The sequence below is a fragment of the Erpetoichthys calabaricus genome, chromosome 9 (assembly GCF_900747795.2).
Source record: "Erpetoichthys calabaricus chromosome 9, fErpCal1.3, whole genome shotgun sequence".
Lineage (NCBI taxonomy): Eukaryota > Metazoa > Chordata > Cladistia > Polypteriformes > Polypteridae > Erpetoichthys > Erpetoichthys calabaricus.
In genome coordinates, this window is record NC_041402.2 from 38,053,547 (window position 1) to 38,070,211 (window position 16,665).

Here is a 16,665-nt window from a genome sequence, read left to right on the forward strand (position 1 = left end):
ACAAGACTTATTTCCCAGTAAACACAATGTGAACAAGCACAATGCTGTGTAGGTCAGGTGATCTTATAACCAATAGACATTTAAATCTAAAACACAGTTTTAAATCTGTTAACAGCAATATTTGAAGTAATAACAAAAAGATAAAAAGTGTGCTATGAAAAATTGGTTGTATTATCCAATAACATGCTACTTAGTTGAAGGCTTATTTTGCTCAACAGGGAGAATCCCAGTCCTCTCTTTATGATTATGCTCTTGATGAAATGATGAGAAGGAAATACACAGAAGGTAAAAACTAAAGCAGTAGCCATCTGTTACTGTAGCACCTTTGTCTGTCAAATAAAATCTAAGCAGCACCAAGAATTATATAGAGATATAGCACAAGATGTGTACTGATAAAAGCCAACATATTTTGCTTCTTCACCTTCACAAACAGAACATCTCAAACAACACTGAGTCATTCAATGTGCCAAGGGTGTAAATAACTGAAATGCATATCAGTTGGAGAAGGAAAAAAGGCATCATATCAATGACCATATTTATGTGTTTATATACACATTTCCAAACTACTTAGAATGTCTGACATATTTTTATATTATCTTTCTGAGTATTTTTTACAACTGAAAACTGCACTGTAAAGAGTCCTCAATTATATTTGCTAAATGTGGTCTTTTATCCAAGAACTGAGGGCTGAGATAGATTCAATTCTCGTGACTTAAAGCATCTGCAAGGACGTGTGAGTTTACTGAAACATTTTACACTGAATCTTGGACGGAAAATTAGCAACTGACATTATCATGGGAGCTGAGCATAACACTTTCATCTCTGGAATGTACTCTAAGTAGATCACTTATGTCAATTATGTAATTGAAAATAAAAATGTAGAACACCTCAGGCAGATTATAGCAGAAAAACTGAAAGCACTCTCAGAAGACAGGGCTTTTTTATATGGATGAGGAATACAAAATATTCTCAGAGAAATGGAGCCCTACAATGCTTCACTCCATCTTCTGGTGTTATTACCTGTCAGATGTCAGATAGATAGATAGATAGATAGATAGATAGATAGATAGATAGATAGATAGATAGATAGATAGATAGATAGATAGAAAAAAATTCTAATAATTCTATAATTTTTTTTATTTTTATACTGTATTGAGGATTTGTTCTGTTCTGTGTATTGTATTGTATTCTTTTTGACACCCACTGCACGCCCAACCTACCTGGAAAGGGGTCTCTCTTTGAACTGCCTTTCCCAAGGTTTCTTCCATTTTTTCCCTGCAAGGGTTTTTTTGGGAGTTTTTTTCTTGTCTTCTTAGAGAGTCAAGGCTGGGTGGCTGTCAAGAGGCAGGACCTGTTAAAACCCATTGAGACACTTCTTGTGTGATTTTGGGCTATAAAAAAAATTAATTGTATTGTATGGTATTGTAATAGCCCTTTTGGATGAACTTACATCATGACTGGAATGGAGAATGGTGTCTTTCTCATCCAGGCATCCACTATGGAAGGACAGTGCGCATGGATGTGTATCCTGGCTGGGATGATACCTACTCCTTTTCCCAATCAGGAAGACAAAATAGTATTATATGGATGGGGGGAGATTACCAGACAATAAGTCTTGTTCCCCCAGCACCAGAGGTGGTTGTGCTCTTCTGGTATGACTCCCAATTTGATGCCTGTAGGGCGGTATGGGAGTTGTAGTTTTGGTAGGCAGCCCCATTTGTCCTCGGGTGCTGCTAGAGGGAGCTGTTTCAGGTATGGGGGGATTAGGTTCCACCAGACTGAGAAGTGCTTTGAGGTGGCAATCCACTTGCACCAGAAGTACTCCCAGGTTTGAGTTGATAAGCAGCCACTCTGCCTCACACGGGGAGTCAAAGTTGGAAGGATGTGAACAAAGCTTACTGGTGGAGAATAGAGGAGGAGAAAGGAGAAAGGAGTTGTCATTAGGACTATGATTGTGCTTACACTGGGTAACAGAAGAACCTCCATCCATCTATCCATCCATCCATTTTCCAACCCGCTGAATCCGAACACAGGGTCACGGGGGTCTGCTGGAGCCAATCCCAGCCAACACAGGGCACGAACCAATCCTGGGCAGGGTGCCAGCCCACCGCAGGACACACACAAACACACCCACACACCAAGCACACACTAGGGCCAATTTAGAATCGCCAATCCACCTAACCTGCATGTCTTTGGACTGTAGGAGGAAACCGGAGCGCCCGGAGGAAACCCACGCAGACACGGGGAGAACATGCAAACTCCAAGCAGGGAGGGCCCGGGAATCGAACCCAGGTCCCCAGGTCTCCCAACTGCGAGGCAGCAGCACTACCCATTGTGCCACCGTGCCGCCACAGAAGAACCTGTTTAAGGTATTTTGTACAATTAAAAATACTTTGTATTTGAACCCGTGACTGTGTGCTTAGGTTGCTGCTGCACCCCATACAGGGCACAACAGATAGATAGATTTTTCTGATAACAGATTTTTCACTTCCAAATGCACACACTATCCCACACTCAATTGCAGAGTCCTGCTTTCTTACATATTTCTTTCACTGTATTTTATAGATGAATTTTATCTTTGCCACTTTTCAGGCTCCCATTTTCAAAGTAGCCTCAATCACAAGTGACTTACAGACAGCCGAGCTGGAGAGAGTAGCTATGAGTGGGTCAGTTAGGTTTGTCAAAACAATTACTGTTAATTTTGAATTTATTCAGTTAGAACCAGAGTGACTGCTCCATATAAATAATGGATTAGTCTGCACAGATGTACCTGTGCACTCGTGCATGGGTTTGACTGTTCATATACCAACAAAGAGAGCTGGATAGCAGCTCAGTGAAAGAAATGCCTCTTGTAATTATTTTCTGCATTAATTCAAAACCACTATTAACAAGAAAAGACTTCTCAGATACATACTACTTGAAGCAGAATACACACCACTTACAAGCACTTAAAAATGTAAACTGGTTAAAGCATTAAGAAGAGGTTAGTTTTTATGATTACGATTGAATATCACTTTGAAATAATTAGAGACTCGTGCAAATGTATATATCCATGCAGATTGTATATTCATATATACAGTTTAGTGATGGATTACCAGGCTGTCAATGGGTTGATTGGGCTTAAAAGAAACTAAGTTGGCACAGGACAGAGGAAGAGACTCACAAGAGCCACATTTTTATAGATAAACCCACACTGGTGAATAGCAGTTCTGCACCAGTATACACAGAGGGGCACCAGCAAGAGGCAGTAAGCCTTCTTATTAGAGAGAGTGCTATTAAATCTAAACATACTGTGGGCACCAGAGAGAAAAAGAATAACCATGGAAGACCGATGAGATATAACATAAGTTTCTCTAACAATGCAGGCGACATCAGAGGAACGCTACTTGATGAAGCTTGGATCCTCCTGTTCATTACAAAGGAAAGGTAGTTAAAAATATTCACTCTGAAGGCTGTAGTTCTTTTAAAAGATATAGTTTCCTCATGGGGAACGCTCTTCCAAAGGTTACGTGAAGGCACTTTTAACTGGTGGCAAACAGACTTTTCTTGACCCTGAGTGTAAATACAAGCATGTCTATGAAAATAAACATTGTAGGGGATTTGTGTTCTTCTTTGTACCGTGTGCTTCTTGGGGCTTTTTCTATTTTCACAATAAATGTAACATTTTTGATATCTGTGACTTGATTGGTGTTACTACTGAAGTAGACAGATACCAGGAAGGCTTACATATGTTTTGAGAGGTTAATAAAAAATATACTGGATGTAGCAGGGTCTTTTGTGTACCCTAATGTTATTGGTGTAAATTCCCCTTAATAGGGTAAAATGCATTTCCCTCTATGTGTGTTGTGTCTGTGCATTATTTAATAACAGAAGGCACCCAAAATGAACACCATGTTTGAGAATCAATCAGCCTGCATCCACAGGTTGTGGCTATTTTAAATGTAGCAATAATAGGAGACCCACTGTGTGTGTAAAGTATGTTTTTCTATTTCCACTCTCTGATCTCACTTATTATATACTTTATGTTATGTCCAGCATTTGATATGAGTAGAATTGGGCGCAAAATGTGAAACTGCATCCTGGCCCGGGTTTAAAAACTATGACCTGGCACCAGAAGTACCCCAGGGTCCGTGATAAAAGGACCAGCCCATAGCAATCAGGGAGGTAGCCAGTTGGGTGAAGAAAACGAAAATCAGGCAAGACGTATTTGCCTGTTTAGTATACAGAACAGATTCCAAATATGCTGGGACTGCCCATCTTGAAAATAAAATATTGAATGAATTGTTGACATTTATTTTTCTTTAAGCAATTTATAGTGGGGTCTTTCTTGCACATATGGCCAATATGCTGGTGAATGTGGATGTAAGAGGTGTACACATTCAAGCTGATAAGTATTGTATTGCTTCAATTAGAAGAATTTTGATATTTAATAATTAAAGTATAACATTAAATTTATATGAAAAATATCAAATGAAGTAAATGTAGCACATAAATGATTTAAATTAACAATTAACAAATGTATATAATTATTCTAAGGCAAAAAGTAATGTGTATTATAATGGATGGAATTCAGGAACTAGAATCCCAGATGGGACCGAACAGGGCTCTTTACCCAGTCAGGAGGTCAGTATAACAGAAGGACCAGGGAAGACAATTTATTTGGGCATTTTCTTCACCAGTATGTTAGGTAGCAGCCTCCCTGGTTTAGGTTTCCCACACAGATGCCCACAGGGCATGCTGAGACCTGTAGTTCTGTGGGGCAGTCCTGTTGGGTTCCATGGGGGCCATCGGGGGGGGCCTGAAGGGATTCACAATCCCTACATTTTGGGACTTACAATTGATTTGGAAGTACTTCCCTCGGGCTATGCCCTGGCACGAGAAGTACTCCCGGGTCCACGATAAAAAGAGCCACTTGACTTCATTCAGATTGAGTCAGAGTTGGGAGGAAGCAGATGAAACTTGGTGAAGGAGAGGAGAAAGATATGGAAGAATGTTTTGTGTTTACTTGTGCTCTTTTGAGACCGGTGTAAAGGTATACACAAGATTAGACATTGTGTTTACACAGAGACTTGTGTCCGTGCATTTGTGTTTGGAGTTTGGGGTTCTGCAGCACCCCCTTGGTGGTCACAGTATTTATTATATGATCTGCCCATCCATCCATTTATTGAACCCAGCTATAAAATTACAAGGGCTGGAGTCTGTTTCAAAAATATTGGACTCAAGATAGGAACAAACAGTACATGGGAATCTAGTCCATTGTAGGGTACTGCTTCTTTACAAATGTATTTATCATGGAATTTTATATATACAATCTGTTTTTTCACAAAATGACTATAAAATAGCATTTAATAAATTCACTCTGTTGACCATATGAATTTAGACTGCATTAAAACAACCATAATAAATTTTACCAATTTGAGACTTGGGGGAGGGTGAGCTGGAGGGTCCCATGAAGAGTTTTTTGCCAAAGGCCCAAACATCTCCGAGTTTCTAGAATCGCCTCTGCATGGTGACACAAATGTTACTGCTGCCATCTCACAACTCTAGAATCCTACATTCATATGTTGATTGAGTCACTTAAATCCTGAGTGGAATTTATATGTTCTTCTTGTGAGTGTGTATGACATACAACCCAGATGCTCAGGTTTTTAGCAGTGTTCATGTTAGTTTGACTAAAGACTCTAAATAGGCCCAGAGTGATCAATTGTTAGTTTGTCTGAGAGTGGACCCTCGGATGGACTGATGCATTGCATAAGGCAGCATGGTTTCCACCTTGTGCAATATGCTGCCGGGATGAGCTCTGGCTCCCTGAACAGTCTGATGATGAATGGGTGAACATTCTGGCAGGCAGGAGCGCTGACTTGTGCATATTGCCATTGCGAGGAAGACACGGGTAGGCACAAAGCTTGCAACTATGAGCTTTAGCTAAATTAATTTAGCTGTAGATCATCCTACATGACAACACCAAAAATTCAAAATAAAATAAATATGTCAGATAAAATAAATGGTAAGGGCACATAAGTGGTCTGCTTTTTTTTAATAATAACCCAACATAACAAATGTGACATCCTTCCAGCCAGGTAAGCACAGAAGCATTCAGAAAACAACCCAAATATACACAAGTAGTGTAAGACAGACACATAAACAGCATATACTGTACAAAAATTATGTTTTACTACAGTATTATTTATATTAAGTAATTCCTATTTTTACAAGAACTGGATGATGTAAATGAAATGTGTGTCTTTAAAAGTACTTGTGGATATTCATATTATATTTTAAAATAGACAGCTCTCCCTCCCCGTAATGTGGATTGAAAACGATCTGCTTCTTAACTTTTATAACACGGGCTAACTCTTCATTAGCGTTTTAATGATACCCAACCCACGTGAAAATGTTTTCGATATTCTGTAATAACTTAATTGCCTTTTATATTTTTATAAAACACTCACCCACCCCTATTAAAGTCTCGGGGAGACTAAAGTTGCGCCACTCTGGCCGGATTAGACTTCCTTAAATGGCTTTGAGAAGAAGTGCCCACTTATCGCGGTATAACTTGTCCAAAGGACGATTGTGGAATAACGGGCTTATTGTCGGACCTTGGGTAGCGTGACGTCTCTGCGCCGCGGGTTATTTCATTGGTCGCTGCAGCTGCTTGGGTGTCACACGCAGGACGCTGCCAACGCTGTCACTGTGATTACCTTCCACCTGTCGGCGACAGTGGACTTGGGAAGACTTGGCAGTGCCCTGATGCTTACAGTTTTTTCTTTTTTTTTTTTTTTATTTAAATTACTAAAGGAGACTGCTTCAGATAATGCCTCTCTCATGGCTCGCTAGCGCCACTCTAAGAGGAAATGTGCTAAATGCTTGACCGGAAAGGTCTATCGAGAGCGTGTGGTTCGCAGACAGACACTGTGCCTTCATCTGCTATCGTGCTGATGCCGCTACGTACCCGATTTGTGAAGAGGAGTTTGCCATGAAAAAGGTGGATTTGCTTGACTCGTATGTTTTGCTTCAGCCGTCGTGGGACTGGCAAAACGTGAGGCGGCATATTGACAAATGATGGGATACTAAAACATAAAAGATAACATGCCAGCATCGCCGCCCTCAAGCTATAAATGAAACAACAAGCACTACACGTTTAAAGCCTTCGTGAAACTGCCACACACTCGCTTGTTACTTAAAATTCATGCGCGGGGAAACAGGTAGCACTTTTGGGGGGGTGTTACACTCAGTCGCGCCGCGTCCCGTTTATTTATGCGCGTCAGAAGAAAGGAGGACAGCGCTCAGCTCATCCGCTCCTCCCCGAATGCATTACACGACCAGGACACGGATCTCCCAGCAATCGGCTTCCCGCATTTCACCTCCAAGGCAAATTTGCAGTGTGTAACTTGCAGGTTAAACAAGGGCACATCCATTTGTTAATTGATGCAATTACGCTTTACTAGTAATGGGCGCACTGGTCTCAAGGCAACCATCAATCAGCCCTCCACTGACCTGTCAGACCCTTTACATTCATTTCTGTTGGGACCATTTCAGGCCTAATAGAGAAAAATGGATACATCATCATCATTAATTAGGACAGTATACTCTTTGACCAGAGATCGGACTGCAAATATGCATCGGAAAGAAGGCGCCCCCAGGAAGAATGAATGGCTGGGGTTCCCTTTTGTCTTATTTAAGAACACTGGGGCGTCAAATTAAGAGAGTCCGAGAGTGTTGAGCACTGCGTGAGCTGACAGTTCTCCCCTTTTATGTGGTCAGACACCAAGTGTGCCCCTATAGCCCTGCAAATATCCATAACCACCCACAACCCATGTGAGTTCGGACCTTGGGAACTTGGAATTAAACAAATTCTGTCCTGTTTCTGTAATTGAACCAAAAGAAAGCAAAATCATTTGTTACTACACTTGAATGAGTCTTAAAAATGTGAAGTCACTCCAGTATCATAGATGCCGCCATGCTTATTATCATTCATGGGAATTAAAATGTAAGAAAGAATAGGTTATGATGGTTAAGGTTTTGGAATGGGAGCTTCACTTCCTCCCTTGGACTTGCTTAGCACGCCTGTGCCCCAAATTTAAACGTGTTTATGTATGATGAAGTAATTGTGTATCTTAAATAATACCGACATGGCGGTATGATAAAATATATTGTGCACACGTGTTCTCATCTGCCACATAACCACACCAGTGTTATTTACAAAATTTTGATACTACTATTAAGTATAATTATCAACGTTTAACGTTCTGGAAACGGGTGTGTTATTTAGATAATTCGCCATTTAATTCTTATTTTGCTTATCGTTGATCATCGCTGTATTGTAAATACAGCTATTATCTCAATAACTGTTATATTTATGGTCGTTGTCATGTTAGATTGCTGATATTTTACAAGTATAACATATTGCTTTTGATCAGAACATTTTCATTTACATATTTTGAAACTGCCCAGTGATAATAAACTTAAATTCTTATCATTGTAACTTTTTGTTATGTTATTTATTTTATGTGATATACTAAATATTATGATGTAATTGTGTAGTATAAAACGAATCTAAAAAGTTGCGCTCCTTGGCATCGTTCAGTTCATATAGAAATTCTACAAAAATAAAATAACTAATAATGAGGGCATATTTGGTTAACTTTGCCACACATTTTGTTCAGGTTTGCTTTTACTGTGATCAGCTTTACTATACTGACATTTCCGTAACTCGTCTTGTCATTACAAAGCTGAGAACTCGGTGTATTACAGAACTATGTAAGAAGGGGTTTCTTAAAGGATAAAGTGACCTGTTTGTTAAGTTCCATTCGCGGCGCATCTCAATTAGGATTAAAAAATGCGAGGCAGACCATCTGCAAAGCACTGTCAGCTTTCAGCTTTTGTCCTCTGTTGTAACGCACAATTGAAACAACACGACACAGGCGTGGAGTACACATCTAAGAAAATTTGTTCAATATGATTGGCAAAGACATTATTATATTCTTGCTCTCCTGTCGTTTCGGGATTACAGTGACGTCACCTTGATATTCTTCCATGGATGAATGCTACTGAACTATAGCGGCAAATAATACAACAAGGAGAGTCCTATATCTTGCAAGACTCACGTTACGCTTTTTTGATATCTGTGATTTTTCCCCCTTTCACTGAATTACAAACTCCATAAAGCACTGAAGTGCATATTTGATGGCAGCCTCCTCTAAGTGCAATCATCTATTATTGAGGAAAAGGCCATGCTTGGAAGCGCGTGTAAAAAAACGCATTTAGTGTAGATTTGGATACAATCGATCAGAAGAGTAAAAATATTGCTGATGGTAAAAAGAAGCGGCGATGTCTTTCTCGCAGTTTGGATATCCGTACAGCAGTACCTCACAGGTAAGGAGTGGCATTTCCTTTTCTGACCCGTTTATTAAGGTGTAAGAAGTGGACGCCAGACCCTCGGTGTTGCTCTCCTTTAAAACTTTAGGGTGCCGCGCTTGTTCGATTGCCTCTCATCCGTGTGGTGCGTATGGGCTGTGAAACTTCTCAGGACCTGCGATAATATGAATTCATTTATAGAGCACGTGTTACGCTATAGACAGAAGAAGAAGAAGAAGAAGAAGAAGAAGAAGAAGAAGAAGAAGGGGTTCAAAAACGGGTTTCTCAATCCTGGTAAAAACAAAGAAGCATTCGACGCTTTTATTAAATTACATTCCATTTATGTGAAAGGTTATATTAGAATCTGTTCATCTGAGAGGGAATATACAAATATATTCTTTAAATGTAAAGCAGGACTTAATGTTTTCAAGAACATGTAGTTGACAGAAGTAACTCGTTGCTTTAATTAATACATAATTATATTGCGCATAATAATTTGTTTCTCGTATTCGTTTTTGCTCAATTCTTATATTAAAATAAGACAGGCTAACTCCTGCCATGTACATAATGTGTAATAGTGTTATGCTGTTTCATAGACACACCGAATCAAAACGTATAGTGCCTTGTTCTTGAATTTATCAAATGATAGTGTTGTGTGTAACTCATGTGTAGGTGATGCTTTTTGGTATTTTATTTTAATTATTCCCTGCTCAGATATGATGCATAGGCCACCAGGAGATGGCTTTAGCAAAACACGTGTCTATGAAAGTGAAGTAAACGTCGGTACAAAAAAGTTTATGACACGGTGACTTCTTAAAATGGTCAATTGAAATAACCTAACATTTTCTGAAAGGTGTCACTTTTTTAGGTGTAGGGTGAAGAAATTGTTATATTCCAAAAGTTCCTGTTTGTTTTGTTACTTTCAAATCAACTTCATCACAATGTGCTTTTGTCTATGGCATCTTCGCACTAAGCCTAACTTCCACATTCATTGCAATTATTTTGCTGACACAAAGGGACAATGTGCGCGACTTTTTGAGAATATTGATCTACTCTTTTCTTTTCCTCTTGACAGTTTTTTGTATCTGCAAGCCCCAGTTCGTCATTCTGTGACTCTGCACCCAGGTCGGTGTCCGAAGTACCCTCAGGCACGGCATCTGGCACCACCGCGGCTTTCTGCTGTCCGCCCTACGAGAACAGGTTGCTATCCGGCGGACGGCCGGAGCTCAACGCCGCCCTGGGGGTCTACGGCTCTACGTACGCCGCCGCCGCAGCCGCGGCCACACACAACTATGCCAACTACTTCTCGTATGGTGCTGCAGACGCTTCGGCCCTCTATTCTTCTTTGGTAAATTCACGAGTTTCATTCAATTCAGCAGGTCCACGTGTACAGTTTATGTTGTCTCCTCGCTTCTAACTGTGGAGTAAGAACGAAATCAAGTCAAAGTCAGAAAGAATCGAGTGGAAAACGATGAATTCGGAATGACGTGTTTTAAACTGTGGCGCTTTTGAAAGTCAGTATAATGCATTATGGAAAACATGGAGTCAGATGTGAATTAGTTGTTTCGATGCGTGTAATATTACAGTTAAATATGTGTTTAATTCATTATCACTGGTAAAGTCATCAAGATAAAGTAGACGACGTCTGGGGTTATTTAACCGGTTATCTTTACAAAAGTTGTAGCTTTTGATGTGGGGAAATAAAATGCTGAAATCCACACAAGCATGCCAAAATTCTAAACTTTCTTAACATATAACTCTGATAAGTTAGAAAAGTATATTTGCGCATCCTCACTAAAGATGGACACTTCACATGAATAAGTTTTAAAGTTAATATTTTAGCATCGCTTTTTTATTTTCCCTCACTTTTTCGTTTAATTTTGGGGATGTTGCTGGTCCATTTTTCTGAATTAAGATCATTGTTCTTATAATTGAGTTGTCCTTTAAATAAATACATTTAATGGTAAACTATAGGTAGGAGCGCCAGATTTTATAACTGACTCACCTGAGAATGTTTTTGGTTCAGAACCCACAGTGTGACCTTAAAGACGGATCGGGGGGTCTCCACGCCGGAATCACCCAGTCTGCTGCCTATCACCCATACGACCCACCAATGGGCCATTATCATTACGACAGGTAAGAAGGTTTTGGGTGAAATGTGATTTTTGTCTTACCAGTTGCTGCCTTGAGAAGACCATGAGAATAGCCCTTTGTAAAAAAAAAAATACTCTGTTAAATGTATTACTTAGGATTTCATATATGATATTAATAAAAGTAAAGAACCAAGTCGTTATGTTATGCTAAAATTGGTGCAGATTTTATTCTTCTGTTTTCTGCCTTTATGTGTCTTCAAAAAATTTGATCAACATACAAAAAATACAAGATGAAGAATGTACGTGGTTACTTTTCTAGTCTTTTCAGTTACTTAAATTAATTACTATATCTCGCCAATAAACGCACACTTTCATATTTGTTTCCTTAGAGTTTCACCAGAGTTAGAGTTTAAAAGTTTTCCTGCCCCCCCCCCCCCCCAATTTACAAAGAGAATGCTAAATAAAAGGAAATAAATCTGTATAAGATACAAAATTGGTAGTAACTGCCTTATGAAACTATGTAAAATATTTTTGAGAGTTCATCTTTATTTTCCCTTAATAAGATATATTGTTCTGTCGAATTTGACGTAAATAACTGATTTATTTAATCTTAGGTACGGATCCGTGGACTTGAATGGCACAGTCAGACGTAAAAATGCCACCCGAGAGACCACCAGCACACTGAAAACGTGGTTATTTGAGCACAGGAAGAACCCTTACCCAACGAAAGGGGAGAAGATTATGCTAGCTATCATCACTAAAATGACTCTCACCCAGGTGTCCACCTGGTTTGCCAACGCCAGGAGGAGATTAAAAAAAGAGAACAAGATGACTTGGTCACCAAAGAATAAAACAGGAGACGAACGGAAGGATGGAATTGGAAAGAAAGACTCCGATTGCTATGAAGAAGACATCGCGAATAAAGGTATTTAGTGACGAGACGAACTCTAATTTGTTTCTTTAAATTATTTTGATTATTGGGGTAATGTTTTCTACCTAACTGCATTATTGAATCAACTGTGCAGTTTTGAGTCTAATCTTTAAAAAAAAGTATGACAGATCAAAAATGATGAAAAACGGAATTATCAACAACAAACTTGGAATAACTGACCAATAGTTGTGCCCCTCTTCCACAGCGGCTAACCACACCGTTATTATTATTCCAGTGATTACAGAACCCCATTATCGCAGTCACTTGTCACTTTAGACATCCCGATGACGTTTTAATATATGCGTAATGGGCATAATAAACTTTAACTGTTACTCAATACTGACCAAACCTTGGGCTGTTACCGTTAATACATTTCAAACTGTCTTATCGTTTTCTAGATTGTAAAGAATGTGTTGAAGAAAATGAGGCGAAGCTGAGTGATTTGGATGACATTGACGACGACGATTGCGACAAAGGTGTCAGCGATGCTGAAAAAATCTTCCAGGATGCGCAGATTCTCCATAGAGGCTCAATGGCTGAAACTCCAAAAGCCAGTCTCCCAATGCCGCCGGCTGTTACCAGCTGTCACCGGATGTCTTGTCTGAAAGGCAATCCGGGCTTCGTATCTGAAACAGCAGAAACTTCAGGAGGAAAGCTATCCGGCGTGGTGTCTGGGACTGGTTTTGTCTTGCAGCAATACGAAATCCCCCGAATATGGTCACTTGCACGCACAGCATCCAGTAGCGCCCTCACTGGCGAGGGTAGAACTTTTAAGTCTGACTGCCAGCTTCAAAGATCGAGGTCAGCCATGATTTCTGGGGGATCCTGCGTAGACATATGTAGTCCATCAAGTCACGACTCACAGGCGATGAAGGCTTTTTTATGTCCCGTCCTGAGCCAGAAAACTTCACAGCTAATCTGTCCCCCTATTAGTGAATCTGCGGGTACTCCACAGCTCTCCTCAGAATCCACAGGTATTTATTGTTCATCTGGTTATTAACACGAAGAAGCCATTGCTTAAAAATAACAACCCTTTTGACCACCCTAATCTACTTTTAGTCTTATATGTATGTTCCCCTGTTGGTAAGCTGTGTTCTGTATTTGTACCTACAGGAAAACAAATAATAATTATGATTGTAGTTATTTTACACGAATGTCCACATTTAAGTGTAAGTTTATTATTTACACCCTGAGGAAAAAAATGAAACGTAACGATTATTTGATTGAGAGCCCTTGTGGGCAGTCTCTAGACCTTCTGCAACAATACACAGCATGTAACACTAGCATATATACAAAACTAATAATCGTGTATGTGCAGGTTTTCCAAGGCAGTCGAAATCAGATCACGGGTTGTCAGAAACAATTGAGAAATGCCAGATGAATTATAAAGACATCAGAGCTACAGCTTTCAGACCCGTCCTGAAGAGATAAGGTGAGTTAACTCAAGCTCCAGGTACTTACAGTAATAATAAAGACACAATACGCGTTCACTAATTTAGTGACTCTGTTTCGTTACTTTTAAATAATGTAATTCTCTTTTTTATAGAAGTAGCATATCTGTATTAAATAAAGAAAATGGGTAAATAATATACTTGATCAAAATATACAACTATGGGTCGGCTGGCTTTAATGGGTTAGATTTTCTCAGCCCGCTTTGCAGGGTCACGGGCTTCTGGAGCTTATCAGGCAGGAACCAACCCTGCATGGAAAAGCAGATTATAAGCACATACAGGCTATGCTCCCCAGTACGGGACCAGCCGCACTGCAAACGGGGTACTGCGTACTGAACACAGCATCCTTAAAAATATGGGGAAATATTTTAGCTAACCCTGTTCTATCTAACAATCTGGTTGGTTCTCCGTCTTAATCCAGTACAAGGGGGCGGGGAAATTGACAAACTGAAGAATCATGTGTAAGGCTTTTAAATCATTATGGTTTCACATAAAGTGTATAGTGAAGTCTTAGCCTTTCTAACTTGCTGCCCTGCGCTGTTGTGTTTTCTCAAACGTTTAGTTCCCGTAAAAATCTTCACTTAAAGACCATGGCTAAAATGGGCCTTACCCAACTTGCCAAATGAACATTTTAGTTGTCGATTATGTGTTTTAATGATTAGATTGAAATGGCTAAATGGATGTTTGATCTTCTTTTCACCTCCACACAGGTTTCTGCGAAACGCATTTACTAAATGGATATTACAAACTGCCCCGCAGTTCTGCATTAACTTTCTCCCGAAGCTGTGAAGTGAGCACCCTGGAGTCTTGAAGGGCCTCAAAAGAGGCATCTCTGAACTTGGGCAGGTTTACAAGCTGCCTGGCGTGCTCATGTGCACACTGCTCTGGACCTGTCCTGATGGAAACGGACTTGGAATTTTAGGACGCACTGGTGCCGCGGCCATTTCAGCGTTTCATTAATGCACTGGACAAAATGTCGCTTCCGACTCTATTTATTTTTATGTTTTCATGAGTCTTCCTTCTGTACTTTGTTGCTTTATTAAATTGTCTTTCAAAGTATTAACAAGTGTGGATACTTTCAACCCTTTTATGTTTATCCCTTTATAGAACACAGCCTAAACACTGCAGACATGAGATAGATAGATAGATAGATAGATAGATAGATAGATAGATAGATAGATAGATAGATAGATAGATAGATAGATAGATAGATAGATAGATAGATAGATAGATAGATAGATTTGGTACACTTTATTTGTCCCCGAGGGGAAATGGTCTTTTCGCTTGACCTAAAAGGAAGGAAGCAATGTTTCGGCTGTACTTTCATGAGACGCCTATAAATATACGCCTGATATATAGGCCTATATATATATAAGTTCAAAGAACAGTGCGTTACTAGTAGGTCATAATTCAGTTTTGAGCCTTGATGGAATTTACAAGGAGTAGAGAAATCGTACAAGGCGTCCACATTATTTCTTGTTAATAGGAAGTGGCATTAAACACTTTCTTTACTGTTCAGACTAACAAACGTGGAATGAATGCTGCTTTGTTTCTTATATCGAGAAGCCGTTGGGATAATAATAATAATTGTGGTGAAGAAGAGGTCACCCTCAGATCAAATCAATAACGTCCATTCTTAGAATTCATCTGGAACGTCGGTGTCACGAAAAATACTAAACAACAGTCCGCAATTAAACCATGTGGCTCGGTGCACATTAGAGAAATGATGTGGAGAACGGGAGAATTATTGTGGCGATTTCATAAGTTTACCAGTAATGAATATAATTACTGTGGATTTTTTATTTACACCCCACCAGAAATACAATGTCTCTTATTTATGTCCTCCTGAGACACACAACGGTACTCAAATAATTTCAAATAAGAAAACGGTTGAGAGAAGTAGCTGTAAGAATAAAATGGAACTTACCGAACAATAGGTTATCAGAATAGTTTCTCTGTTAGAATGTTTTAAATCCTCTACTGTATGTCCTTTAAATAATTGCCCCTATGTGTCACATTTTAGTGGCACTTGAATTGTGTTGTGATGGATTGTACTTTCAGATTTATTCATTTTAGTATTCATTTATATTTTCTTGGGTGTTTGTCTCTTTACACGAATGCATGGATTTACTTTTCCTTATTCCACAGAAATAAAATGTAGCCTACGTGCCGTCAAACTAAATATATGAATATCTGCACAGTTCTAAGATTAAAATAAAACTCACGCTCCAGTCAGTGATTTATGTACTTTCTGTGGTAAAATGTTACCTTATTCTGGAAATAGCATTGCCGGGACAAGCTTATGCTTCACGCCTGTAAATGAAATCAAATATTTGAATCCACTCTCTTAAAACAAATGAAATAACACAAGATCAGCCCAGTGACTTAGACAACGTGTACCACTTTAAAGTTTAAACACTTGTTCACTCTTTATCTGAATAATGAGACTGATTCACACTCCGCTACTTTGATTGTAAAACATGCCACTTCACAAAGGAGTTAATTCTGTAAGCCCAACACTACAGCATATTGGGATGTGCACTCGGCCTCCATCTTTCTTACACAGTATACCATGTTTGCATATTTATATGAACAAATTACTTACAGTCTTTGCCGAGTGACTTGATCACATTCGAGCCTGAGTGTTGATTGAATAGTGTGTGTGTGTATGTGTGTGTGTGTTGATGCTAATGTGTGTTTACGTGTGCCTGCTTAGTGTTATTTCCACTACATTTATATTTCCAGTGCTGTGCATGTGATTCTTGGGGTTTAGGTCAGTATGTTTCATAAAGGTTCTGATATCGTAATATGTTATGTGTGTATGTATTTATAT

General features: G+C 39.3%; 1 protein-coding gene across 1 annotated transcript; it reads left to right on the forward strand.

The window, feature by feature from the left end:
* Nucleotides 1-7,886: 7,886 nt before the first annotated feature.
* Nucleotides 7,887-13,823, forward strand: irx6a (iroquois homeobox 6a). The gene is made up of 6 exons (XM_051932153.1): nt 7,887-9,375; nt 10,433-10,705; nt 11,384-11,493; nt 12,065-12,375; nt 12,780-13,355; nt 13,700-13,823. Exons 1-6 carry the CDS (start codon nt 9,331-9,333, stop codon nt 13,810-13,812), a joined length of 1,428 nt encoding a protein of 475 aa, XP_051788113.1. The 5' UTR covers nt 7,887-9,330; the 3' UTR covers nt 13,813-13,823.
* The last annotated feature ends 2,842 nt before the right edge of the window (nt 13,824-16,665 follow it).